The sequence below is a fragment of the Cydia splendana genome, chromosome 13 (assembly GCF_910591565.1).
Source record: "Cydia splendana chromosome 13, ilCydSple1.2, whole genome shotgun sequence".
In the NCBI taxonomy this organism is placed as follows: domain Eukaryota; kingdom Metazoa; phylum Arthropoda; class Insecta; order Lepidoptera; family Tortricidae; genus Cydia; species Cydia splendana.
In genome coordinates, this window is record NC_085972.1 from 5,448,182 (window position 1) to 5,472,694 (window position 24,513).

General features: G+C 40.0%; 1 protein-coding gene and 1 long non-coding RNA gene across 2 annotated transcripts in view; both read left to right on the plus strand.

Moving 5' to 3' along the window:
- The window catches only part of LOC134796428 (uncharacterized), a 439,520-nt gene extending 430,720 nt beyond the window's left edge, over nucleotides 1-8,800 (plus strand). The window contains exon 2 of the long non-coding RNA XR_010144927.1: nucleotides 8,691-8,800. This is a non-coding gene — a long non-coding RNA (uncharacterized LOC134796428). The remainder of the gene's footprint in view (nucleotides 1-8,690) is intronic.
- Nucleotides 141-4,373, plus strand: LOC134796398 (COP9 signalosome complex subunit 7b). The gene is made up of 4 exons (XM_063768595.1): nucleotides 141-475; nucleotides 795-1,047; nucleotides 1,783-2,003; nucleotides 4,200-4,373. The coding sequence occupies exons 1-4, from the start codon at nucleotides 281-283 to the stop codon at nucleotides 4,350-4,352; spliced, it is 822 nt and encodes a 273-aa protein (XP_063624665.1). The 5' UTR covers nucleotides 141-280; the 3' UTR covers nucleotides 4,353-4,373.
- Nucleotides 8,801-24,513: the final 15,713 nt, after the last annotated feature.

The following is a 24,513-nucleotide window of genomic DNA, read 5'->3' on the forward strand; positions in this document are numbered from 1 at the left end:
AAATATAAAACAAAACACAAAGACAAGTTTTTACGCCCACTATGCGCCCACTTGTATACTCGGTTTTACAGTGTACGATTAAACTTGCGCGTGTGTGCGCAGAAGAATGACGTTTGTTTTTTTTTCTGTTGTTTGCGTGTGTGTATCTGTCGCAGAATTTGCAATATCTACAACTCGTTTTATTGAAGAAAATGTGCATTTAATATCTTTATTAGTGTTAATTTACCCGTGTTGCTTAATTGGTGATACTATTTAGGTGTTTAAGAACATTAAAGGCAATATGAATGCTATGGCCATGGATAAGGACGAGCCTTCGTCGCTCCTGAGTTTTTCGTCAAACAACCCATTGGAACAGTTTGTGCTTTTAGCGAAGGGTGCCAAGGGTTCGGGGGCCGCAGAACTGATTAAACAAGTGCTCGAAGCCCCAGGAGTGCACGTATTTGGGGAGCTGTTGGAAGTACCGAACATCTTAGAGGTTAGAGGTTACGATACTTAACACACTGAGGGTTATTCACTAGTTGATAAGATATAGTTAAATGGAGTTTAGGAGTGTTTTCAAATATTATCCACAGTATACAATGAATTACTTTATTATAGTATCAATACAAGTCAAGGATAAAAGGATAATTAAATGACTGGCCAAAGAGACAAGTAGTGCTGCTATCATTAAAAACACACATCTCTTTCAATAAGGTGATGAACCTGCTGTTAGAAAGGCCAACTGTTATGACTATGTATGTACACATAAAAAAAATTCTAGTTTATTAGTCTGATTGGATTTCTTTGCCTTCCAGCTTGAAAATGGTCCATACGCGACACACTTCAACACACTCAACCTATTCGCCTACGGCACCTACAAAGACTACCTAGACAACAAATCAGACTACTTGGAACTGACACCAGTGCAGTGCAAGAAGCTCCAACACCTGACCATTGCCACCCTCGCTACGCAGGAGAAGCTGATTCCGTACAGTGTGTTGTTGAAAGAACTGGATATTAAAAATGTTAGGGATTTGGAGGATCTCATTATTGAAGCTATTTATGCTGGTGAGATGAATTTGTAATTTTTTTTTTCTTGTTTTAACTTGAAGTAAACTCTGTTTACTCCTTTTAACATTGATTGTGGCACAGGGCGCGAGCATTGTTCGACCGCGGCAAATCTGTATTTTGGCTTGCAAGCCAATTTTGGCACCATCTTGAACTATAGCGCGGCAGGCGATCTGACGATCGACCACATTATATCACAAAAATAAATTATTCGGAACAAAATAGCCAAATAGAAAAATGATCTGTTGCGATAATCACTACATTTACTGTTCCATAGAAACTGTTTAGTGCTGTATAATTTAATTAAAGTACGACACTTTTCATTATCCATGTATGCGGCCGCGCGAGCCAACTGAAATATATACACATCCGTCCCAACTGCGCGCGAACACTCCTTTGCCGCGCGGCCAAAACCCGACAATAATTGGCTCGTTGCGCGGTACATTCGAGCGCGCCAGATCGAGTTGGCTCGCGCGGCAGCCCGGTATCCATTGCGCGCGGCTGCCGCGCGAGCCAATGTTCGATAGTTTGCCGCGCGATATCGAGACGCGGCTTTAGGTATCCACTCTACAACCTGTTATTCTAAAGCCGCGTCTCGATCGGCTGCCGCGCGATATCGAGACGCGGCTTAATGAGTGTAGGCCCCTGTTTTAATATTTATATATCTGCTTTAAGGACTTCATTGTATCACATTTTATATCAGGAAACCCACTGCAATTTAATTTCTTTCTTCAGACATCATCCACGGCAAATTAGACCAAGAATGCAAACGAGTCGAGGTAGACGTGGCACTCGGCCGCGACGCCCGACTGGAAGATGCTTCTGCCATCGCAGACGTCCTCGCTGACTGGTGTAACTCTTGTGAAGCAGTGCTCAGCTCCGTGGACCGCCATATTCAGCGAGCCAACCATCACAAGCAGCGCGCCATTAGACACCAGCAGACTATTGAACAAGAGGTAAGACCCCCACTGAAAGCGTCCACCTTAGCAAATTTTTTAACTGACGGGTGTAACTCTTGTGAAGCAGTGCTCAGTTCTGTGGACCGCCATATTCAGCGAGCTAACCATCACAAGCAGCGCGCCATTAGACACCAGCAGACTATTGAACAAGAGGTAAGTCCCCCACTGAAAGCGTCTGCTTTAGCAAATGTTTTAGCTGACAAGTGTAACTCTTGTGAAGCAGTGCTCAGTTCTGTGGACCGCCATATTCAGCGAGCTAACCATCACAAGCAGCGCGCCATTAGACACCAGCAGACTATTGAACAAGAGGTAAGTCCCCCACTGAAAGCGTCTGCTTTAGCAAATGTTTTAGCTGACAAGTGTAACTCTTGTGAGGCAGAGTTCAGCTCCGTGGACCGCCATATTCAGCGAGCCAACCATCACAAGCAGCGCGCCATTAGACACCAGCAGACTATTGAACAAGAGGTAAGTCCCCCACTGAAAGCGTCTGCTTTAGCAAATGTTTTAGCTGACAAGTGTAACTCTTGTGAGGCAGAGTTCAGCTCCGTGGACCGCCATATTCAGCGAGCCAACCATCACAAGCAGCGCGCCATTAGACACCAGCAGACTATTGAACAAGAGGTAAGTCCCCCACTGAAAGCGTCTGCTTTAGCAAATGTTTTAGCTGACAAGTGTAACTCTTGTGAGGCAGAGTTCAGCTCCGTGGACCGCCATATTCAGCGAGCCAACCATCACAAGCAGCGCGCCATTAGACACCAGCAGACTATTGAACAAGAGGTAAGTCCCCCACTGAAAGCGTCTGCTTTAGCAAATGTTTTAGCTGACAAGTGTAACTCTTGTGAGGCAGAGTTCAGCTCCGTGGACCGCCATATTCAGCGAGCCAACCATCACAAGCAGCGCGCCATTAGACACCAGCAGACTATTGAACAAGAGGTAAGACCTACACTGAAAGCGTCTGCTTTAGCAAATGTTTTAGCTGACAAGTGTAACTCTTGTGAGGCAGAGTTCAGCTCCGTGGACCGCCATATTCAGCGAGCCAACCATCACAAGCAGCGCGCCATTAGACACCAGCAGACTATTGAACAAGAGGTAAGTCCCCCACTGAAAGCGTCTGCTTTAGCAAATGTTTTAGCTGACAAGTGTAACTCTTGTGAGGCAGAGTTCAGCTCCGTGGACCGCCATATTCAGCGAGCCAACCATCACAAGCAGCGCGCCATTAGACACCAGCAGACTATTGAACAAGAGGTAAGTCCCCCACTGAAAGCGTCTGCTTTAGCAAATGTTTTAGCTGACAAGTGTAACTCTTGTGAGGCAGAGTTCAGCTCCGTGGACCGCCATATTCAGCGAGCCAACCATCACAAGCAGCGCGCCATTAGACACCAGCAGACTATTGAACAAGAGGTAAGACCTACACTGAAAGCGTCGGACTTTTCAAATGTTTTAGCTATAGTCTGTATATTTAGGTATTTAAATAAAAGTAAACAAAATGTACCCTCAAATGGCTCCTTAAGCTAGTTGAAGATTAGATGAAAACATTACATGATGAAATAATGAAGATTAAAGTCAGAGGGCCTACCGCGAAACACGTTCGACGTGTTGCCTCTCTGTCGCACTTGTAAATTCTTACGTAAATGTGACAGGGAGGCAACACGTCGAACGTGGTTCGCAGTAGGCTCTCAGGTCATTCAGTGACATTTCCAGACGGTTTTGTATTTGGGTGGTTAGCCAATTATGTTATAACTACCCAAAATTTTACAAATTATTTGTTTACTTTTATTTAAATACCTTAAGACACAGAAACTGGTGCAACTCCTGTGAAGCTGTGCACACCTCCATGGACCGCCATATTCAATCAGAAAACAGCAAAATATTACACAAGAGATAAGGATCACGAGTGGGTTGTCCATGTTAAACAAATACAAACAAAAACAAATCCCTTGGAAGTTCGACGCCCTTACAACCGCGCCGCTGGATGCTCACTACTGAGGCGGTAAACTGAAGTGGGGTCTTAGACTCAGACCCGTACATTTCTTCTCTCGTACAACTGCGTATGTATGTCGACTCTTCCCTTTAAGCAGTCGGGGGAGAATAAATAAAAATGTTAGGCAGACCAATTTGGTAATATTTTTTAAATAAGTCTTTTTACCTTGGGGTCGAGCAGCCACGCCTATTAATCATGTTATCCTCTTCCAGATAATGTTCCTCAAGAAGACCCTGAAGCCGCAGGCCGACACAGAAGACTCGGCGTCGGGCGCGGGCTGCGACAACCACTCGGCGCCCAAGAAGAGCTCCGGCAAGGGCAAGATCCCCCGCAACGCGACCAAGTTCTGGCAGAAGAACACTTAGACTCCGCGATATCCCTGGAGCATTGTGCGTAGGACAGCTTGGTGCAGTCATCAGATACATCAGAGTGACCATGATGGTCAAAAATATCTGAACATGCACTTCAACGTCTTGATTAATGGGCGTTTTCACTCTGTACCAATAATGGCTGGTACAAAAGTGACGGTCAATGTCAAAGTCTATGCATAGTACACATTTCTTTAGCGTTTGATAGGTCTGTGATTTTGCCAGGAAAGTGACAGTTAAGCCCTTGCTACACGGTCGCCGACAAGCCTTCTAACCGTCTGACCTTGGTCTGTCCTTGGTCAGTTTTGGTCAAATTTTGTTGGAAACAACTGTCTACACGGTCCGGGACGGACCAAGGCCACGCGGTCTGGGGGCTTGTCGGCGACCGTGTAGCAAGGGCTTTAGACGCGAGTTAAGGGGCCCACAGATTACCAGTTCGCCAGACGAGATTAGCCTGTCAGTTGTTCGGAACCGTCACCTTTTGCGATCAACTGACAGGCTGATATCGTCTGGCGAACTGGTAATCTGTGGGCCCCTTAAGTCGCGTCTAACTGCCACTTTCCTAAAATTAAAATGTCTTAATAAAGGTTTTGTTCAGATTTTTGTGGATACCTTGTCCGCTCCGATGTATCTAATAGCGACTGTACAATTTTAATAGTATAACTCATTGAACTGAGATGACAGCTGTCATATGCACAGTGCTGCAGTAAGTAAATAGGCAGGTCCACACAGAACGACTCGCCTCGCTAGGAATTGCCGCGCGAAGCAGCTCGGTCAGTGGAGACGTGCTTCGAGCCGCCCGAGGCATTGCAGCCGAGGCACGTCTACAAAGACCGAGCTACTATGCGCGGCAATTTCCGCGCGGGGCGCCTTGTTTTTGTGGACCTAACTTGATGCTATTGTGATATATCTGAATTAATAAAGTTTTAGGTATTTGCTCTCGTAATATTTATCTATTATTAATCCACCACGAATCCTTAAACTAAACAAGTAGCGGCCATCCTCCCGATATTTTCAAAGCCAATGGCTTATTCATAGTAGTCTAAGTAGTATGTAAACTGTTAATAAGATTTTAAGATAGACCTGGAATGTACCTGTTGTGATGTTAAATAAAAAATCTCTCTCTGTCCGAATGTTTTCCTCCGCAGGACGCATTTCTTAACCGATTCCCGTGAAATTTTGTGAGCAGGTTTGGTAGTTAGATATAATTTTTCTGTAGTTTCGTTTTTGGGAAATTTTCAAATTGGCCTAAAGGACTTAAGCGCCAGTACTTAGGGTCTATGGCACCTAAAACAATTGTGAGCTCGTTATGATGATTCAACGAAGTGAGTATTTAACTTTTTTAAACTTATCGCGAGGTCTGCAGCTCAGAGCCACTAACCAAGAGGTGCCCGCCTGGCTATGGAGGAATTGGAGGATGCCTTGGTATTTTTTCATGCCGATCGCTATAAACCGCTTCTAGCTCTCCACCTCACACATAGCCAATGTAGCCTACGATGAAAACAGTCCGCCGTCATCATGATACCATACAAAATCCTCCTCCTCAGTCGTTCACTCTTGACAGAGTGGTCGTGGTTGTATGATGAGACGTATCTAATGTGGATAACGCAGCCCTCGCTGCCATACAAAATACATATTCAGAAATATATAGGTACCTACTACACATACGGCACATACCTCAGTTGTTTTAGATTTTGTGTTACAAACACAAAAGACATTTTGTCTCGCTCCAAATAAAAAAGATACGAGTGCGATAGAGAAAACATAACATACCAACTACAGCTTATTGCGTAGGTATTGGGTGACCTGTAGAACGTTAATGTCATAATATTTTAGCTCTGTCTCTTTCTAAGCATTTCAGATTCCAGTTGCCATGTTCGTGGTATTATTTTTATACTATAATAGGAAAATCTTAGGACTCTATAATCATATAGTAAAGTTGTTAACCGACATACACTCGTTCACTTTAATTTTTTGCCACGAGTGCTATTTTTTGGCTTTTAGTTCCCCCACCACGTCAGTCGCTTATAGCTATATTATATTATTAAATACCACGAAATTTGGAAAAGCGATATTCTCCTACCTACGTGACTATCGGTTTGTTTGCATTATTTTGAAGGAAAGACCGCGGCAGACCTCCAGTTCATGCGCCTGAAAGAATATTAATAGCAATTTCACGTTCTGTCGTTTTGTGCTAACACCAAAGTATAAGGTGGATTTAGATTTGTTTACATTTTGTATGTGTACATCTAAATATTATAATGGCTGTAATACAAAAGTCTAAGCAGTTTAAGTGCAATTGAATTATATAACGAATTAGATATTTCTTCAAAATAACCTGGCTACCCCTCAGCAATTGTCAGTCAAGCGAGTGGGACAACCTAGTTCGCGGCCTACCGTTTACCGACGGAGAGGGCAGACGCACGAATCGGTTCGTGTCACACGAACGCCTCCGACGGCAAAGTCGCAGCGCAAGCAATTGCGCAGGCAGTGCAACGATTGTCGCGTTTGCAGGCCACTAAAAAGTGATGTAAATAACATTTAAACCCCAAAACACTGTAAACAAAGACTGGGTGTACTTAAATAACAAAAAAACAAATCGATAGACGCGTTGTGGTAGCTCAAAACGCCGTAGCAACGGACTGGTGGAAACTACGACACAAATTGACGTTCTTGTTTTCAATAATTATGTCGTGATTTCTTTATTAAATCGTACGAAGGACGTTTAGGCTAAGACTGTTGTTTACCAGAGTGCAGCGTTCCGTTCGCCCTCGTGTATTGGATGTTCAGAAAGGCAAGTACTTTTATGTCCTTTGTTAGGACGAGCTTCACCTTTCGGCCGTCGTTTCATGGTCGTCGTTGTTTTTCTGTTTATTCGATAACAACGCTACATACCAACATACAATAACATACATCGACAACATGATTATTTTCACCTTTAACTATAAACTGCAACGTAAGCAAAATCAGAGTAAAGCGGAAAATACTTCCCATTTTATTACAAAAATTACAACATAAGTACCTACCTACCAATACAAATAACCCTTTCACTAGGGTTCAAGACCTTTCAAAAGCTTTCAATCAATACAGTAGTTGCGTGTTTTGCTAGTTAAAAATAATATTGATGTGACTATGTACTTAGTATGTGTACGTGTATTGTGATTCTTTGTTGTGCGTTGTGCGAGCCAGTCAGCTGTTCGGGGCAGGGAGGGGAGACTGGTCTGACAACTCCCTCTGTTGTATTGTCTCGACGCAACTTCATAACAACCTATGAGTATAGATACTACTTATAGCATACTCGTAGGTGTATTTATAATTGAGATATCCTCTTTGTTATATAACATGCGGAGACAATGCTAATAAATAGGTAGGTATCTGCCTTCATCTATTTTTTGTTGCTTTAGCCACCTTTGTTTCCAATCGATATCTAGTCTAAGAGGTGACTATCTATCTAGTGGACGGTCTAAATTGGGTAAAATATAAAAAATACCTAGGTGGGTAGAGAATACCTAACGTATGGCCTCTATAAACCTCACCAATAATCGCTTGTGATTTGCAATAGGAGCACCGAATAGGTAATATTAGGCAAAGCTCTGCGTAGGTGGCACTACTAGCACATACAGTAAACAAACCTCAATGACACATCATGCGTCACTAGGTCAATCACATGGCCTACCGTGAAACGCGACAATCGAAAGTTCGGTTTCTGCCTCTCTAACACTCTTGCTTATTCAATCGATTGAGAGATTTGAGAGGCAGATAAAGAAATTTCGATTTTCGCGTTTCGCGGTAGGCCACCTGTAAACAAACCGCCTTGATGCATCAATGTCATAGTGAAAACTTGTCAAAAAACTGTATGTAGGCCTAGTATGTATAAGTTACTTACTCTATGGTTTACTAAACAAATTAGTGCTGCACTCTGGGCACTCTGGCGGCAGAACATTGCAGTAAGCAGTAATACTCCCTATTCAGTCGATAGCACCGAGCCTAGGGTGGTATTTAGTGTCCGACCGAAGGTTCGGTTTCGGTTTCGGTTTCGGCCAGTTTCGGCCAAAAAATCATGTTTCGGCTGTAGTTTCGGTTTCGGCCAAAAAACGGCCGAACCTTTCGGCCGAGCCGAAACTTACGAAATGGTACTTCGTACTATGAAACTAAACTATGTGACAAAGACCAAAAGTTGGGGAATAAGTAGGACAACAATATTAATATGTACCTACATATACTGATTCATGTATAGGTATAGGCATTAATTATTATTAATTGTATATTATTATTAATTGTATAAAACACAATTCCCTAATGAAGGCGCCACTAGACGGTCGACGCAGTCTTAAGAGGCTGTTAATACCTATAACGCGCACACTGTCTAATTGTATCGGAGTAAATGAGATAGCACTGTCGCATGTTACTGGGCCTGGGCAAAGGAATAATAAGAAAACTCATCATCTTCCTCGCGTAATCCCGGAATTTTTGCCACGGCTCATGGGAGCCTGGGGTCAAATTGACAACTAATCCCAAGAATTGGCGTAGGCACTAGTTTTTACGAAAGCGACTACCATCAGACTGACCTTCGAACCCAGAGAGTAAACTAGGCCTTATCGGGACTAGTCCGGCTTCCTCACGATGTTTTTCCTTCACCGAAAAGAAAATAGTAAATATCAAATGATATTTCGTATATAACTTTCGAAAAACTTATTGGTACGAGCCGGGGTTTGTACCTGCGACCTTCGGATTAAAAGTCGCACGCTCTTACCGCTAGGCCACCAGCGCTCAAGGAAATATGTATCTCGCTTTTTAATACAATGGACATTGGTTGGAGTCTGTGCTCAACTACTTATCCTGAAGCCTGAAGCACGGCTTTGACTTCGCATGAAAGTTCGCCTCACTGGGGCACTTCGGACGTTTAGGCCCAGGTGAAGATCGGTACCCGGCCTTGCGATATTGTCAACAAAAAATTCGCGCTCGCTGCGCTCGCGTTTTTGTTTGACCATGTATCTACATGTTGGCTTGACTGGTGAATGAATAGAGTTAGACCAAGAAAATTCTGCAATTATTTTGATAGCACACGCAGTGCAACTAGTGCAAATGTTATTTATACGTCATAATTTCTGTGACAATGTGCAGTTTCCAACTACCCTCCCCTTCCCAAAATCATAACTCACGGCGATCATTCGGGAACGCTCGGAGAATGCGATCTGCCTCCGAGCTAGGCACACATCGCGCGTGTGCGTCCCGGACTCTTCAAAAAGAACTCGAAAGGGTGAAGTTCTGCACCCTCAGTGTCGCGTGTGCCTTCCGAAACCAAAGGCCCCCGAAACGCGAGTGAACGGAGTGAACAGTGCACTGTAATCTGGACTATTTAAAGGACTAGCTGTGAGTACCATCCCTTTGCCTTTCTCTCACCCCTACACATTGTCACAATTGGTGGAGGTGCGAAACCCCGAATTAGGTCTAATATATTCTTGTTTTGGCATTAGTTAGTACTTATTGGTAACAAAATGTCCGACACAGAAGAAAAAGATGAAAAAACCGTTACCCGGGTGTCGGACATGTTTAAATATTTTAAGTCGTTGAATTTGGAAAATTTGAATCCGGCTATCAGACAATTACAGGAAAAGATCGAGTCGCAAAATAATCAAATATCAGAGTTAAAGAAACGAATTAATACGATTGAAACAGGGAAAATGTCGCATACTCCATCGACGGGCCTAGACGGTCAAAAGGTCGAGTCACTCGCGAACGCGGTAGGCGAACAAAATCAAGTAGATAAAAATAAGTTAAAAGTGTTGCAAAAGATGCTCGCGGAGTTACCAATTTGTGATGGCAAAGTGGCCAAGCAACTCATTAAATTTATTATCAGTGTCGATAAAATTACTCAACTCGAGCTAGTTCCCCAGTCAGAGTATGTGACCTGGATAATGACCAGGACAACTGGGTTTCTAGCGGATTGGTGGTTCCGTCGGGCGGCCGCGTTACATAATTGGCAGGATATTAAAATACTGATTTTAAACGAGGTTTTATCTCCGATACATATTGAAACATTAAAAAATGAAATGTGCTTGCGTTATCAATACGAGTCCGAAGTTTTGACGTTTAAAATAGGGATGTACCGACTAGTCGGGAAAGCCGACTATCCGGCCACATTTGTAGTCGGCGATTAGTCGGCGACTAGTCGGCAAAAATGGCCGATTAGTCGGCACTTTATTAGTGTAAGAAAAATAGAAAAAAAAAGAAATCAACTGCCAATATTTACCATATGTTTTATGTTTATTTTACTAAGATGCCTATTCAGGGTACAAGGAAAACTTTTGTTCATATAATTGACCGTTTGATCGTTATGATCATGACGATAAGTTATCGTATGTTGGTGGGCTGGTGTTTTCCTCTACTGGTCGATCTCAACTGATTCTCGTGTAATTTCATGTGCAAGTTCGATAGTAATTTTTTTAATATTATTCAGTTTTTGTTTTTTTTTTTAATGGTAGAGCCATGAGGATTAATGTTATTTCAAAATTTAGAGACAGTCAGGGCACGTTGCTCGTAAAGACGCTGACCACAGGGGATAGGTTCTTAACTGGCGACTACGTACGGGAAATAGAGCCTTGGAAATACCTCCTATATGCTGTACTGACGGTCTGCTCAGGATCGCACAATAAAAAAACTAAAGACAGAAATTGAACAGGATTCTTGTGATAGGTCTTTGAACCTGTAGAGAACACCTTTTAGCCAAGCTAAATTATGATGAATAGCGCAACCAAAGGAGCAAAACTGTTATTTTTCACCTGAACTTATACGAAACTAATGATCTGGCCGACTAGCCGACTAGTCGGCCGACTAATCGGCCATTCGAGCGCCGATTAGTCGGCTAGTCGGCTAGTCGGCCAAATCAATAGTCGGTACATCACTAGTTTAAAATAAAATAATCGTTGCATAATTATCTTGGTCTAACTCTAGTAATTTTCTTAAAAAACTGCTTAAGTAACATCAATTTCAAGGACATTAGGTGTTGACAGCCCCATAATATGTGTGTAAAAGCGGTTTTATGATATTTTTTCAACGATTTTAACAAGTCTACAAAAGGTTCGGTTTCGGTTTCGGCCGAAACTAGAGCCAAAGCCGAACATTCGGTTTCGGTTTCGGTTTCGGCAAAAAAACATGTTTCGGTCGGACACTAGTGGTATTCCACCTGTCAAATTTATTTGTCCTATGTGTATTTGCGTCTCACATTTTGTTTAGTGAAGATAGTAAGACGCAATGCACATTGGATCAAATATTGGACAAGGGGAATACCACCCTTATAGTTCGTTTTTTTAGCATTAGAAAGAACTCGAAAGAAGGTAAGCGATCTTGACATATCTTTTAATTGAAAAACGCTTTTTAAAAATCAATAATTATTACTTATGAAAGCAGAAGAATATAAATGATCGTATTAGATTCATATTTTCATAATTGTTACATATTTGCCGTAACTTATTTTTAAAATGTGTTTTTCAATTAAAAGACACATCAAGATTGTTTACCTTATTTCTAATGCTAAAAAAAACGAACTATAGGTCTGTATAAGCCTTTACCATGCAAAAATAAATCGATATCGATCAACAAATGACATAGATTCCTGTAGACCTCATTTTATGAAGCACCCCGATCCTCACCCTTGCCTCGATGTACATCTTTGAAACAAGCAATTTGTCAGAAAACACATCAATCTTTATTCACCAACTAATAGACAATAGAAGAAACAACCGAAATTTACACAAACTATAGAATTGCCTTTTTCCTCATTAAACCTTGTCACATCTAGCTAGGGTTGCCAACTTTTTTTGGTGGAATATAGTATTTTCCAGAATCAGGAATAAAAATATAGTACATTCCAAAAAAATATAGTATGGACTTTCAGATAAAATACTAAACATGAGTGTAATATATACGTTTAATCGGAAATATAGTATTTTAGGGAACTATATATTTTACCAAAAGTATATAGTACAGAGAGCCAAAATATAGTACAATACTATATAATATAGTACGATTGGCAAACCTACATCTAGCCCTCATTTTATGTGTATCAAAATGTATAATCAATCATCTTCCGAATTCTCTGAAAAACTTAGAAAATCACAAATTATTCAAAAACAAGTTAAAAATCTTCCTTTTTAATAAGTGCTTTTATAGTGTGAAAGACTACTTTAACGAAAAATATTATTAAAATGATCTCATAATATGTAACGAAAATTGTAAATGTTTAAAATTGTTATTCTAGTAGTTTTCAGTTAACTATATTCTAGGTATAATTATGTTGCTGTGTCCTTACAGGGCGTCACTTAAACTAACCCAATAATATTTACCACCTTTATAACTGGTTTGTGATATGCAATAAATGATTCTATTCTATTCTATTCTACCTACCTACCTACCTACCTACCTACCTACCTAATCTAATAGGCACCCGTTACGGTATCTACGGCGTTTGATAAAAAATCATGACCAAATGAGGAGTTGGATATCCCGTTCAAAGGTCAGTTGAAAGACTACATTCTGCTTTAAAGGACCTGTCGATAGACACTTAATTAGACTACAAATTTGGTGAAAAAATTAGAAGATAAGGTACCCACCTATAATAGAGCTCTTTCTTAAGCCATCCAGGTGCCGATTCAATCAGTTATTCTTATATATAAACTAGTTAGACAATGATTTATTTCTAATCCCTCAGACCCCAGCATAGTATGAACATTAAAATCCTTTTCACCTCAGCAGCTCGAACAAGGGTACTTTGCTTCTTAAAAACAGTGAGCAAAATGCGATTTTGCTCACTGAGTCATTTTGTCTCACTCAGTGAGCAAAATCGCATTTTGCTCACTAATTGTGTCTCACTCAGTGAGCAAAATGCGATTTTGCTCACTGAGTGAGACAAAATGACATTCAAGTGACCTTTATAGTCATTTCAACATGCGGGGTCTAATACAAGTTCGATATACTTGGGTTCTATTATCTCTGTGCCTCTAGGTATGTTCTCACTGCTTAGGGTGAAAAATTTTGTGTACTACACGAGATCAAAGTTATTTACATCTCGTGCGCTTTTGAATCCCTTACTACGCTCAAGATTCTAAATTAGATTCACTCGCTACGCTCGTGAATCTATTATAGAATCTTTCGCTTGCACGGGACTCAAAATAAGCACTCGAAGAAATATCAAACTTTGATCTCTTGTTGTACAAATAACTATTGTGCCATTTTGAAAATCAACGATAACACCTTTAACAGTTGTTTTAAAAAGTGAATTTAAATGCACAATGCTAACGTTAATGGTCAATTGATTTAAAAGCTTGTTTCGTCAGACTTGCATATTGTTAAAGGGTGTGATATCTTATACCTACATTATACCTATATGCCACGCAGACGTACAGGGCGTATTTAACGGATATTAGAGTTAGACCAAGAATAGTCTGTAGCGATATTGATAGCCCACGCAGTGCAAGTGTTATTTATTTCGTAGGCCGATCGTAAGATCAGGCCTTCGAGCAACACCGGCTTAAGGATCAGGCAGATCGTAATGTTCCTGTGTAATGTTTTGACGATAGTCACATTAAACCAACACATAGGTAAGATAGGTTCGTTAGGTTGCTTCAAATGCCCGAAGGGCAAACTGCCCAGAAATAGTCGGCTCAGGGAACGAGTCAAAGATTTTCACGTTTCACGATATGCCTAGGAATTTCACGATATGCCTGATATTACGATCGGCCGCCGACATTTACTTATACGTCATAATTGTATAAAAATTTGACGTTTGAAATGACACTTGCACTGCGTGGGCTATCAAAATCACTGCAGACTTTTCTCAGTCTGACTATATTACTACCTACATGGGAAAAAAAAAATCCTGATTCTTATAATAAAAACTTTTACATGATTTTGAATTACGTCAGAAATCAAGAAAATAATGATTTTTATTTGGGTTTAAAGCTTGTTAACCAGAAGTTTGAAGTAGTGTACAAAAAACTTGGAATAAGCGGATGGTTTATTTTGAGTGCTTATATACAGAATGGCCCAAAAATACGTTGACAGTTTTTTAAGGCTCGCGTTTGTGTAATGAACAAAGCCAAAGGAAATTATTTTAATACGTATTGTTTTAGTTAAATGATTGTAGTTTTAGTAAGTAAGAAAAATCTTCTTCTTCTTCTTTATATTTAAGAGCTGTGCTCTTGTCGGTGGAGCAATCTCCAACTCGTCCGGTCCTCTGCCAACTCCTTAACCTTCTGGTATGACACGACCTGAACTTTTTCTTTTATTCGGTTGAAATAATTTATTCTCGGTCTTCCTCTTCCTCTCTTTCCCTCTATTTTTCCTTCTATTGTGTTCTTTAGGAACTTGTCGTGTCGTAGCAGATGTCCAATTAGTACTCCTCTTCTATTTTCTATTGTCTTTATTATATTTCTGTTCTCGTTAATTCTATCTAGAACCCTATCATTTGATATTTTTTCCGTCCAACTAATCCCTCAACTAATCTTAACAGCATCAAAATTAAGTATATACGAGACACGGACCAATTAAACAAAATGACACTATTTTGGAACAAGTCGATAGCTTTAAATATCTCGGGAGTATCATTAATAATAAATCAAGATGTAGTGAAGATATCATTACTCGAACCGCAATAGCCAAACAACCCTTCAACAATAAAAAACATATTTTCAAATCAAAAATGTCTACTAACACTAAAAAACATTTTATTTAATCTTACATCTGGAGCATCGCCTTATACGCCTGCGAAACGTGGACACTGACACAAAGAGAGAGAGAAAGATTAGAAAGCTTCGAAATGTGGTGTTGGCGGAGAATGGAAGGGATTAGTTGGAAGTAAGAAAAATATTTCTCAAAAATGTTTGTCGACTTATTTTTGACCATCTGTATGTATAGCATAGATTTTTACTAGCCATTTTGCTTAATAGCCACATAAATGCCTAGGTCTAAGTCATTGGCAAACTATAGCTTACCGAGGACAGTTAAGCCTTCGTGTTCCTAAGGCTTCTCAACCTACATATGCCATTATTGTCACCACAGCTGTGGCCAGCAATATGGGATTAACGGCCGGGTGACACGTAACCTAGTTAGTGCATTGTTATCTGAGGAAGTGGGCTACGCATAGCTGCAACTAAGTTATTTCTGTCGTTAAAGATGCAGATAATTTTGCATTTTGATCACTGCATTCTTATAATTTTATATTTGGATACCTTCTTCTTCTTCTAAGTAGGTCCCTCACTGCTGAGGATCGTGACTCCGCTTGCAAATTTTTCCTATGGCAGCTCTCCATCTCCACTTCTCCCTGTCGGTTGCTTCGTGGAAAGCGTTGCTTAGTGTGATGTCCATCTGGGCGGATATATTTGGTCACACCATCTCGTTGGACTTGGTCCTCTAGGGCCTAGGCCGTTTATTTTGATACCTACAAGTTTCATTTAGAGCCCAGGCAACGAATGCTCAAAAAAAGTTATAGAGGAATGCTTGGAACACAATTTTTGACTTCGTAACTTTGATTGGACTAGCTAGGAGGAGAACATATCAAAAGGCCCCGGCCGTAGCCAGGGGGGTGTCACTACGCAGTTTAGCTACATTTGGCCGGCGCACCTCCCGGGCAGGGCAGGCATATGGCAGTGGGCTGCCGCTCGACCGCACGATAGTCGTGTCACGTGGCGCTCGCGCAAAGAAGATTCACGGTTTAGGTATAATTTTATACCTAAATCTGACTTTTGTGAAGGAGTGAATTTTCTGTACGGTAGTACTATTAGTTATTCTGTGCCGTAGCCCTTGAGCCGGGAGGGGGGCGAGGCTCATATCTCGGAAACTATGCGTTCAGCGTGTGTATGTAAAATCACTGTATATTATGCACCCACTGTTGGGAATACACGTCAATATCCTAGCCTAATTTGCTGGCTTTTAAAATATCGTCGCCCCGTCAGATTCAAGGTAAGCTAATACCACAGGGGTTAGGGTCAACGCCTTCTTGAAATGCAATAACTATTGACGCCTGGTTCGTTGCACTCGTACCCATAACAAAACCGTCGAACAATACGCAACTTAATACTACACGCTCGTGGTCATCATGGTCACAACCACAGACTAAGCTAAGATAGACCATAGATAAATAGTCATTGTCGACCACAGATAGTGTAGACTTGAATATAGAAATATACTCTGTGATGCCATTTCCGGCAGTAGAAAGAGCGGCAAATTTAAAAAATGTAGGCGCAAAGGGTCCCATAGAAAAGTTGAATTTCGCGCCTTTTGCTACTGACAAACTTGCTTGACCGGCTATACGGCCGGTCATGATCTATGTAAATGGCCAGTCCAGATGGGTAAATTTTTTGCCCAATCTGATTTATTTGTCTGATCAAATCAGGTGGTGTGGACGCTGAAGTGAAATTGTTCACCGATCCCACTTAAATTCGATTGTAATTTGCTTAGAGGATATAACCAACGGAGACGCCATGTCTAAAATTTTCGGTACAAAATAGTCTGCCGTTTTTTGCGGGGGAGGGGCACATCAAATGTATAGGTACGTCATGTCAGATAAACGTCAGTCCATACATATGGTTGACATGTGGTTGACCAATTGGCCGCCTATTTTCGACAGAGGGGAACGCCTGTTAATGGCGGCTCCATTGTTAATTACTCCGAGGTAATTTGTAAGATTATGACCTATCAAATGGAGGTGCAGACGCAGACGCAAGAATACCAATTTGCGTCGCTAGTATGCGCGTTTTAGGGGCATTTTATTTTATTTAGAGTGCTCAAATCTCATCCTCGTAAATCTAAAATTGGTAATAAAATTGTGTCGGTAGGTACGTGTGGACTGTGGACGCTAGATGAGATTGACGCCAATTTATTTTCTGATCAAATCTGTCAGTCTGGACGGGCCTTCGAGGAAACCACAATGTGGATTATCCCTTATACACTTTGCGGTCAGCGATTAGAAAAAGTAGACTTGGTGAAATCGAATAACATATTGTATTGTCTGATTTGATTTTCATCGATAGCTACATCCGTAATCGTATCGTGATATTAATTTAGCTCGAAAAAAAGCAGTTGGTAATTATGCCTGCCGTATATCTTGGTCTAATTAAGATTACCACTAATGCCTGCGTGATGGGCACCTTACCAAGGGCGCAAAATATTAATAGGTATTTTTAATTTTTTAGTAAGTAAGTAAGTAATCATTTATTGTCAGATTGTGCAATGTCAGTATACAGATGTTACAATATTATTTGATTAGAGAGTGTCACAATCAACCGGTTTACGGTATACAATGTTCTTTAGCTTTAGTAATCTTAATTGTAGTTCATTTTAGTTTTATATTCATTTTATAACACTTATTATACAATAAATGAGGTCATTTATACTAAATAGAACATAGTCCAAAACCGATTGCACCGATTTTAACACATTCACTGCCAACGTTTTCGTACCGCTACGCTCGCAGCCGATCCCAGCGTTTTCCCGCTTTGTAGAGAAAAGCGACTAGGAACAGAACCAGCCGAGCGGGTTCCCGGCACTCATGTGTTAATTGAAAAAAAAAGATGAAGTATCCAAGCTAACTTTGCATGGCATTTGCAATAAAAAAGTGTGGCATTCACTTAACGTCAATTTTTTTGTGTTCCGTACCTCAAAAGGAAAAAACGGAACCCTTATAGGATCACTCGTGCGTCTGTATGTGTCTGTCCGACCATTCCCCCCTCCCTCTATCTCCAAAACTACCGGGCAGTCAAGCGCGAGTCGGACTTAATTACTTACTTTACCCTTTGGGCACGGTCGTCGTCGTCGTAAGAGTTAGACTCTTGTCGGTGTAGCTCTCTCCATTTGACTCTATCCAGGGCCGCCTCCTTGATTTCCTTATACGACATTACAGCTACCTTTTCTTTTATTTGTGTTATGTAGCTTATCCTCGGCCTTGGGCACGGTAAGTACCCTAAAAACACGGCAACGGCCTGTGTTACCTGTATTAAGATTAGATACAGCGTGCGGCAATACTGAATAATTAAATTACACGTAAGCATGACCCACGCGTTTTATCTCATGCCGTTGACCTTGAGGTCAGCGTACCTGACTTTAAAGCTAGTCCGTTCAAGAGGAGATACGCATCAGGGGTAAAAAAGTGTGTATGAGAAACTTTGTGTAGGTGACTTGATTCTAAACTAAGTGGTCTAGACCTTGTATTCTTTTAGAGATTACGAATGTTAAAATGTGACGTTCTCGAGCTAAAGGTACCACATTCTCGCTTGCCATAAGGACGCTTTGACAGGTTAATCGTATAAAGATACGAGCAAATATCATGCTTATGGTAAGCGATAATGGGGTAGGTACCTTATGCTTGAGATTGAGAACATCACAAATACATTACTTATAGCACAGAATAACTAATAGTACTACCGTACTTATAGTTTGGCAAGGATTGTGGATCACTGCAGCCTAGACACAAGGAATCATGTTGTCCTTCTTACGCTAGTGTCATCAATTCGAAAAAGGAATGAATTCTTACCTGTATTTATTATTGTAAATTTTCATATTTGTAACACCATCCCATACCATACCATAACATACCATGGTTTGCAATAAATATTTACTTAGGTACCTACTTGGTTAGCCAGACTATAGTTAGAATAAAAATAAAATATTGTGGATTACATAGATAACTTGCGTAATTGCCTATGCTACGTGTCTTACGTAACTTACATTAATTTTATTAACAGGTAGGCACAAAAATCTTTATAAGAATAATTCAGACATCCAAGTTAATTAAATAAAAGTCGTCCTCCAACAAAACTCTATCAAACTCCGTTGAAAACATTGAAACTTCATTATAAGAGTTGGTAAAGCATTGTTTGCATGACTGAATCCACATCCAGTCTTCAGTGAAGGACATCTGTCGAGAAAAGGCGACGCAGAATACTTTTATAAAAGATTCGGACTTGTAGGCTAAATAGTGTAAATTTAATTCGATAGCGCTAGCGTGTCGTGACGTTATGCGTTTGCGTTAAGTGTCATTTTGTATGAAATTTTGAGTTTCCAAAACGTAGACATACCTAACGCCAACGCGAACGCAGGTCACGCCATCGAAGTAAATTAACACTAGTGGCTCTGTGAGCTGTAGACCTCGCGAGGAGAGCTTTAAATTACATGGTGCTAAGAGCTTTAAATATAATAAATTAAAAAAAAAAAACAATACGAAATTTGAGTGTGAAAAAAATAAAAAAAGTTATATCCCAGCATACAAATACACATACAAACAAAAACAGCATACAAAAAGCGAACGTTTACAAACTGAGCCAAATAGTTCTTAGATAAGGTGACGAAATTTAGCTACTCATTCTCAAGTTAAAATTAGTTAAAATTAAATATCTCAATACCTCCGAAACCAGCGAAATAAATTTTCTGAATTTTTGGTCATTTAATCTATAAACATATCTCAAAAATAAAAAGCTCTTATGATATCAATACGACTATTTGTTTAGGAGCGAGGTATCACGACTCCGCCATTTTTAAAAATTTCCAAAAACTGGATTGACATAAAAAAAATATTTAATCATGGACTCTGGTCACAAAATTTCACGACAATCGGTTGAGAATTGTGACCTGTAGAGGAGAACATCCGGACGGACATACGAAAGCAAAATGCCCGAGTCAAAACGTAGACCTTCGCTACGCTTCGGTCAACTATGGATTCAGTCAGTTACAGCACAGACAGTCTAAAAATACACAAGTAAAGCTAAACCCTTCAAAGCCTGTACAGAATATATTTGTTATTATGATATGATGCTTACAGTTAGCAATTCCCAAACGTTTCCGCGTAAATCTATGCTATTGTAACTCACTATCCATATCCACATGCCCAAATACAAAGCCGTTTATTCGGTTTTCCACGGTTATTTTTTGGCAAGCCCGAATGCGCAGTGGCGTCGCCGCGACCTAATAACTGGGTCAAACCAGTTGCTGCTCGGCGCTCGGGAGGTCGGGAGGTTTCGGGGATGTTCGGAATGCATTTGCATGACCGTGTTTTCCTGGTAAAAGTGAGAAAATTTTTCATGCAAATCGTTTGTCGACGATGCCGACTGTACTTTTCTTTCCACGGCACGGTCTTAAGACACCGTGAGTTCATCAGGTTCTCTGACTGAACGCAGCTCGCTGAGCGGACCATCGACAATAAGGTCCCTTTTTATAGATAACGTCACATTTAAGTTCTATAATCATACGGATTTTTTTGCGAGGTCTACATTTCACAGAGCCACCAATGACCTCCAGTCTACAAGTGACCTCTCCTACGCCAAGTCAGCTTGTGGAGGTACTCCCCTGAGACACTGTGTCATTGGAATTTTGGGTTCGCTGAATTTGTTAGCCGCATTACAAGTATTAATCGGGACCATCGGTTCGGAAATCAGCCTTTTAGTTGAGCGCGCAATTACCTAAGATCGTAAAAAATGTGATCCTAATAAATTTCTACTTTTCTCCTTGAATATGGTAGGTTATGTTTATGTCCCGGTCCCAACGTAGCTATAGTTAACAAAACTATTAGCTTAGCACTTCTGCAGTTATGTATACCCGTAGACATGGTAAAGCTAATAGTTTTGGTCTTTGTACATTTTCGAGGGTCATTTTTGAGTGCATAGCAAATTGCGCAACTTAATAGTAGATTGTTAACCAAGGGATGAAAGGCACTCATTTCTGCCGAGGTAGTTTGGCACTCGAACGCAGTGGGTGCGCATATAGTCCGAGGCTGAAATGATGCCTTTCACCCGAGTTTCACACTCTACTTTCTATTTCGAATACGAGGAAAGTAAAATGCATGTTTTTAAAAACATGACCAAGTATACATTTTTATACTAAGTATTTTTTGAGGGTACTTTCAAGTAACAATTTAGGCAAAAATATCGTTATTTATGAAATGGGGAGTCAAATATCAGAATGGAAATTGTACAACAAATCCAATTTTACCCAAATTTCAATTGCTTACCGTAAAAAAATTAATAAAATCGTGCTTGGAACCTAAAATACTCTAGTGCAAAAACGTATCATTTTCTGCACAACTTTTAGAACAACAATGACCCTCTTTTAGAGCATGAGATGAAATAGTAGATTGTTAACCAAGGGTTGAAAGGCACCCATTTCTGTCGAGGTAGTTTGGCGCTCGAACGCAGTGAGAGCGCCAATTGTCCGAGACGGAAATGGTGCCTTTCACCCGAGTTAAACACTCTACTTTTCATATCGAATGCGAGGAAACCAAACAAGACAAGGCAATTTCGGAAAATCAGCAATTGAAGTACCTAATAGACCTACGGCCATGATTTTTTTCATTAGGACTTACTTGCAATCGGAGACTTTACAAGTGTAAAGATTAATAACCCCTAGCGAAAATCATTTAGATTGCAATATTTACGAAAATACACATTTTTTAACAAACTGCAGTAATTTTAAAATGGTTTGTACATTATAGTATGAAAATCAGCGGGATTGCCTCTTACTTTTTAATTTTATTCTTTTTCGTTCTAAAAGCCGCAACAGGCTACCGGACCGCACCGCGACCTTGGTGCACCGCACCACGTAATAACATAATAAAAGTATTTTAAATATTAAATAACTATTTCATTAATAATATAACAAAATTTTTATCTTGTATTTTATTTTATTTTCATGAATATAGTGCTAAATAACTTTAAAAACCAATTTAATATCGTACAAAGGTTTAACTGTGGCTGTATAAGATTTTGCCTTTGCTAATTTACGCAAGTGTAAGGTTTAAAAAAATATTTTTGGTGTATTCCTGTTGGTTCCCGCCTTACGAAATCGAGTAAATAGAATTCAACGAAAGAAACAAGAAAAAATTGTTTTTAACAATTTACTTACATCATTTTTTATAAAAAAAGGATCAACGTGGGATTAGTAAAATTAAACAGTTACCAATTGTTCCAAGCGAGGAAATAAAGACACTATTTTTCCATTTTGTTTCCACCCAGTTGTTCGTGGGACGGGGACGCAGAGGAGTACACTACTTTTCTGCGCTAGAGCATAAACGTATCACTTTCTGCGCACCTTTTAGAACAACAACGACCCACTTTCAGAGCATGAGATATGAAAATACTTAATCCTGTTATATCAGCGAACGTCCATGTGGAAAGAAAATGTATCCTTACATTCTAACATGTTAAATTCGAATATTAAATACCCCAGATAGTTAAATAAATAGTTCGATCGATCAATCCGCTAACAAATCTTCTCAATCACTGTCATTTTAATACAAAACTAGATAGATTGGGCAATAAACTTTTTTTTGTGTAGGTATGGGATAAAAGGCTTAGAATAAATACCGTGCAATTGTTCGGTAGATTCCGCGCGGTGACATGAAATAAAATCTATACATATAATAAAGCTGAAGACGGTTGAAAGTCTGTACATGGAAGATATTCGAAAAAAAGTTGTCTGGGGATACTTAGAATCGATAACAGAACACATTCCAAAAGTTTTTAGAATTTTTGTCTGTTTGTCTGTTTATCTGTTTATCTGTTTGTCTGTTTATTTGAACGCGCATCACGTGAAAACGGCTGAACGGATTTTGATGAAAACTTTACTAATCTGTCGAGAAAATCCCCGGCCAGGTTATAGGCTATAAAAATTCAACCCCTAAAAGGGGGGGTAGCCACAATACTCGATTGACTTAAGTTTGCCCCTGAATCTTATGGCGCTACTTAGGAAGGAGGGGCAAACTTTGCTCATACTATTGTGTTGTATTGTGTGCTACCACTATTGAGTACCCGGGTAAACTAACAGTTGGCGCTGAATTGAATACGTTGTGACATGAATAAGCCACCGAGGAAAGATTTTGCCAAATTAACTCTAAGTTTAGAACAGGGGGTACGGATATCAACAAAAATAATTGAATAATTATGTTGATTTAATAAATTAATAATACAACAAAATTAAACGACAGTAAATTAATTGCCCCTCATTGCACAGTCTTTTGGGGAACTGAGTAACATTAATTAATAAAGAAAACTAAAAATGAGTTTACATAGTTACATAGTGGTAAAATAAACACACATAATTATCAACACGCGTATAATTGCAAAATTCTTTAAAATTATTAATTTTCTCCATCATGAATTATACCTAATCGTGATTATATCGCACCCATATCAAATCCATATTCATACGAGGTGGGTACTTGGAAAAAAAAAAACATTGACCTCTGTCATTTGCAGTGCCGGAATAACCCTTTTAGGCAAAATAAGCACTATGCTTAGGGCGACACGTCTAGGGGGCAGGGGCACCAAAACCCTAGGCAAAAAAAAGCGCAGGCTGCATCAGCATTGCAGTCGTCGTGGAGTAGGTACCTACATGAAACTTTTATACGTGTACAAGTACCCATCTAATAACGTCCCATCCCTTCTCTGTATGAAATCCTGGATTCGCGCCTGGTTGGGACTAAAAGTAAAAATGTACAACTGTCTATCAAACTGCGTTTTTTATATCGAAAAATTTTCGCGCTCGCTTCGCTCGCGCTTACAATAACATTATGATATGATAAAACTGACATTCGAGTGGCGACTGCAGCAGAATTTCTCTGTTGTAAGGTTACTGCTGCAGCAATTTTCGTGATAAAATGATGTGACTGATTTCCATACTAAAAATAAAAATTTACAACTGTCTATCAAATTGCGTTTATATATCGTAACATTTTCGCGCTCGCTTCGCTCGCGTTTTCAATAACTTTCTAAGTAAAATTGCGTTTTTTATTTCGACAATTTTCGCTCTTGCTTCGCTCGCGTTTTTAGTAACATTCTAAGATATGATAAAGGTGACATTCGGGTGGCGACTGCAGTAGCATTACTCTGTTGCAACGTTACTGCTGCAGTACTGTCAATTTTCGTGATAAAATTATGTGACTGATTTCCATACTAAAAGTAGAAATGTACAACTGTCTATCAAATTGCGTTTTTATATCGAAAAATGTTCGCGCTCGCTTCGCTCGCGTTTTCAATAACTTTCTAACATATGGCGACTGCAGCAGCATTACTCTGTTGCAACGTTACTGCTGCAGTACTGTCAATTTTCATGATAAAATGATGTGACTGATTTCCATACTAAAAGTAGAAACTGTCTATCAAATTGCGTTTTTATA

What these genes read in the sequence shown, in the direction of transcription:
- LOC134796398 (XM_063768595.1), top strand. Translation starts at nt 281, where the DNA reads ATGAATGCTATGGCCATGGATAAGGACGAGCCTTCGTCGCTCCTGAGT. An exon ending in AAGTACCGAACATCTTAGAG is followed by an intron (nt 476 to 794) that starts GTTAGAGGTTAC and finishes TTTGCCTTCCAG; the next exon opens with CTTGAAAATGGTCCATACGC. An exon ending in AGCAGACTATTGAACAAGAG is followed by an intron (nt 2,004 to 4,199) that starts GTAAGACCCCCA and finishes ATCCTCTTCCAG; the next exon opens with ATAATGTTCCTCAAGAAGAC.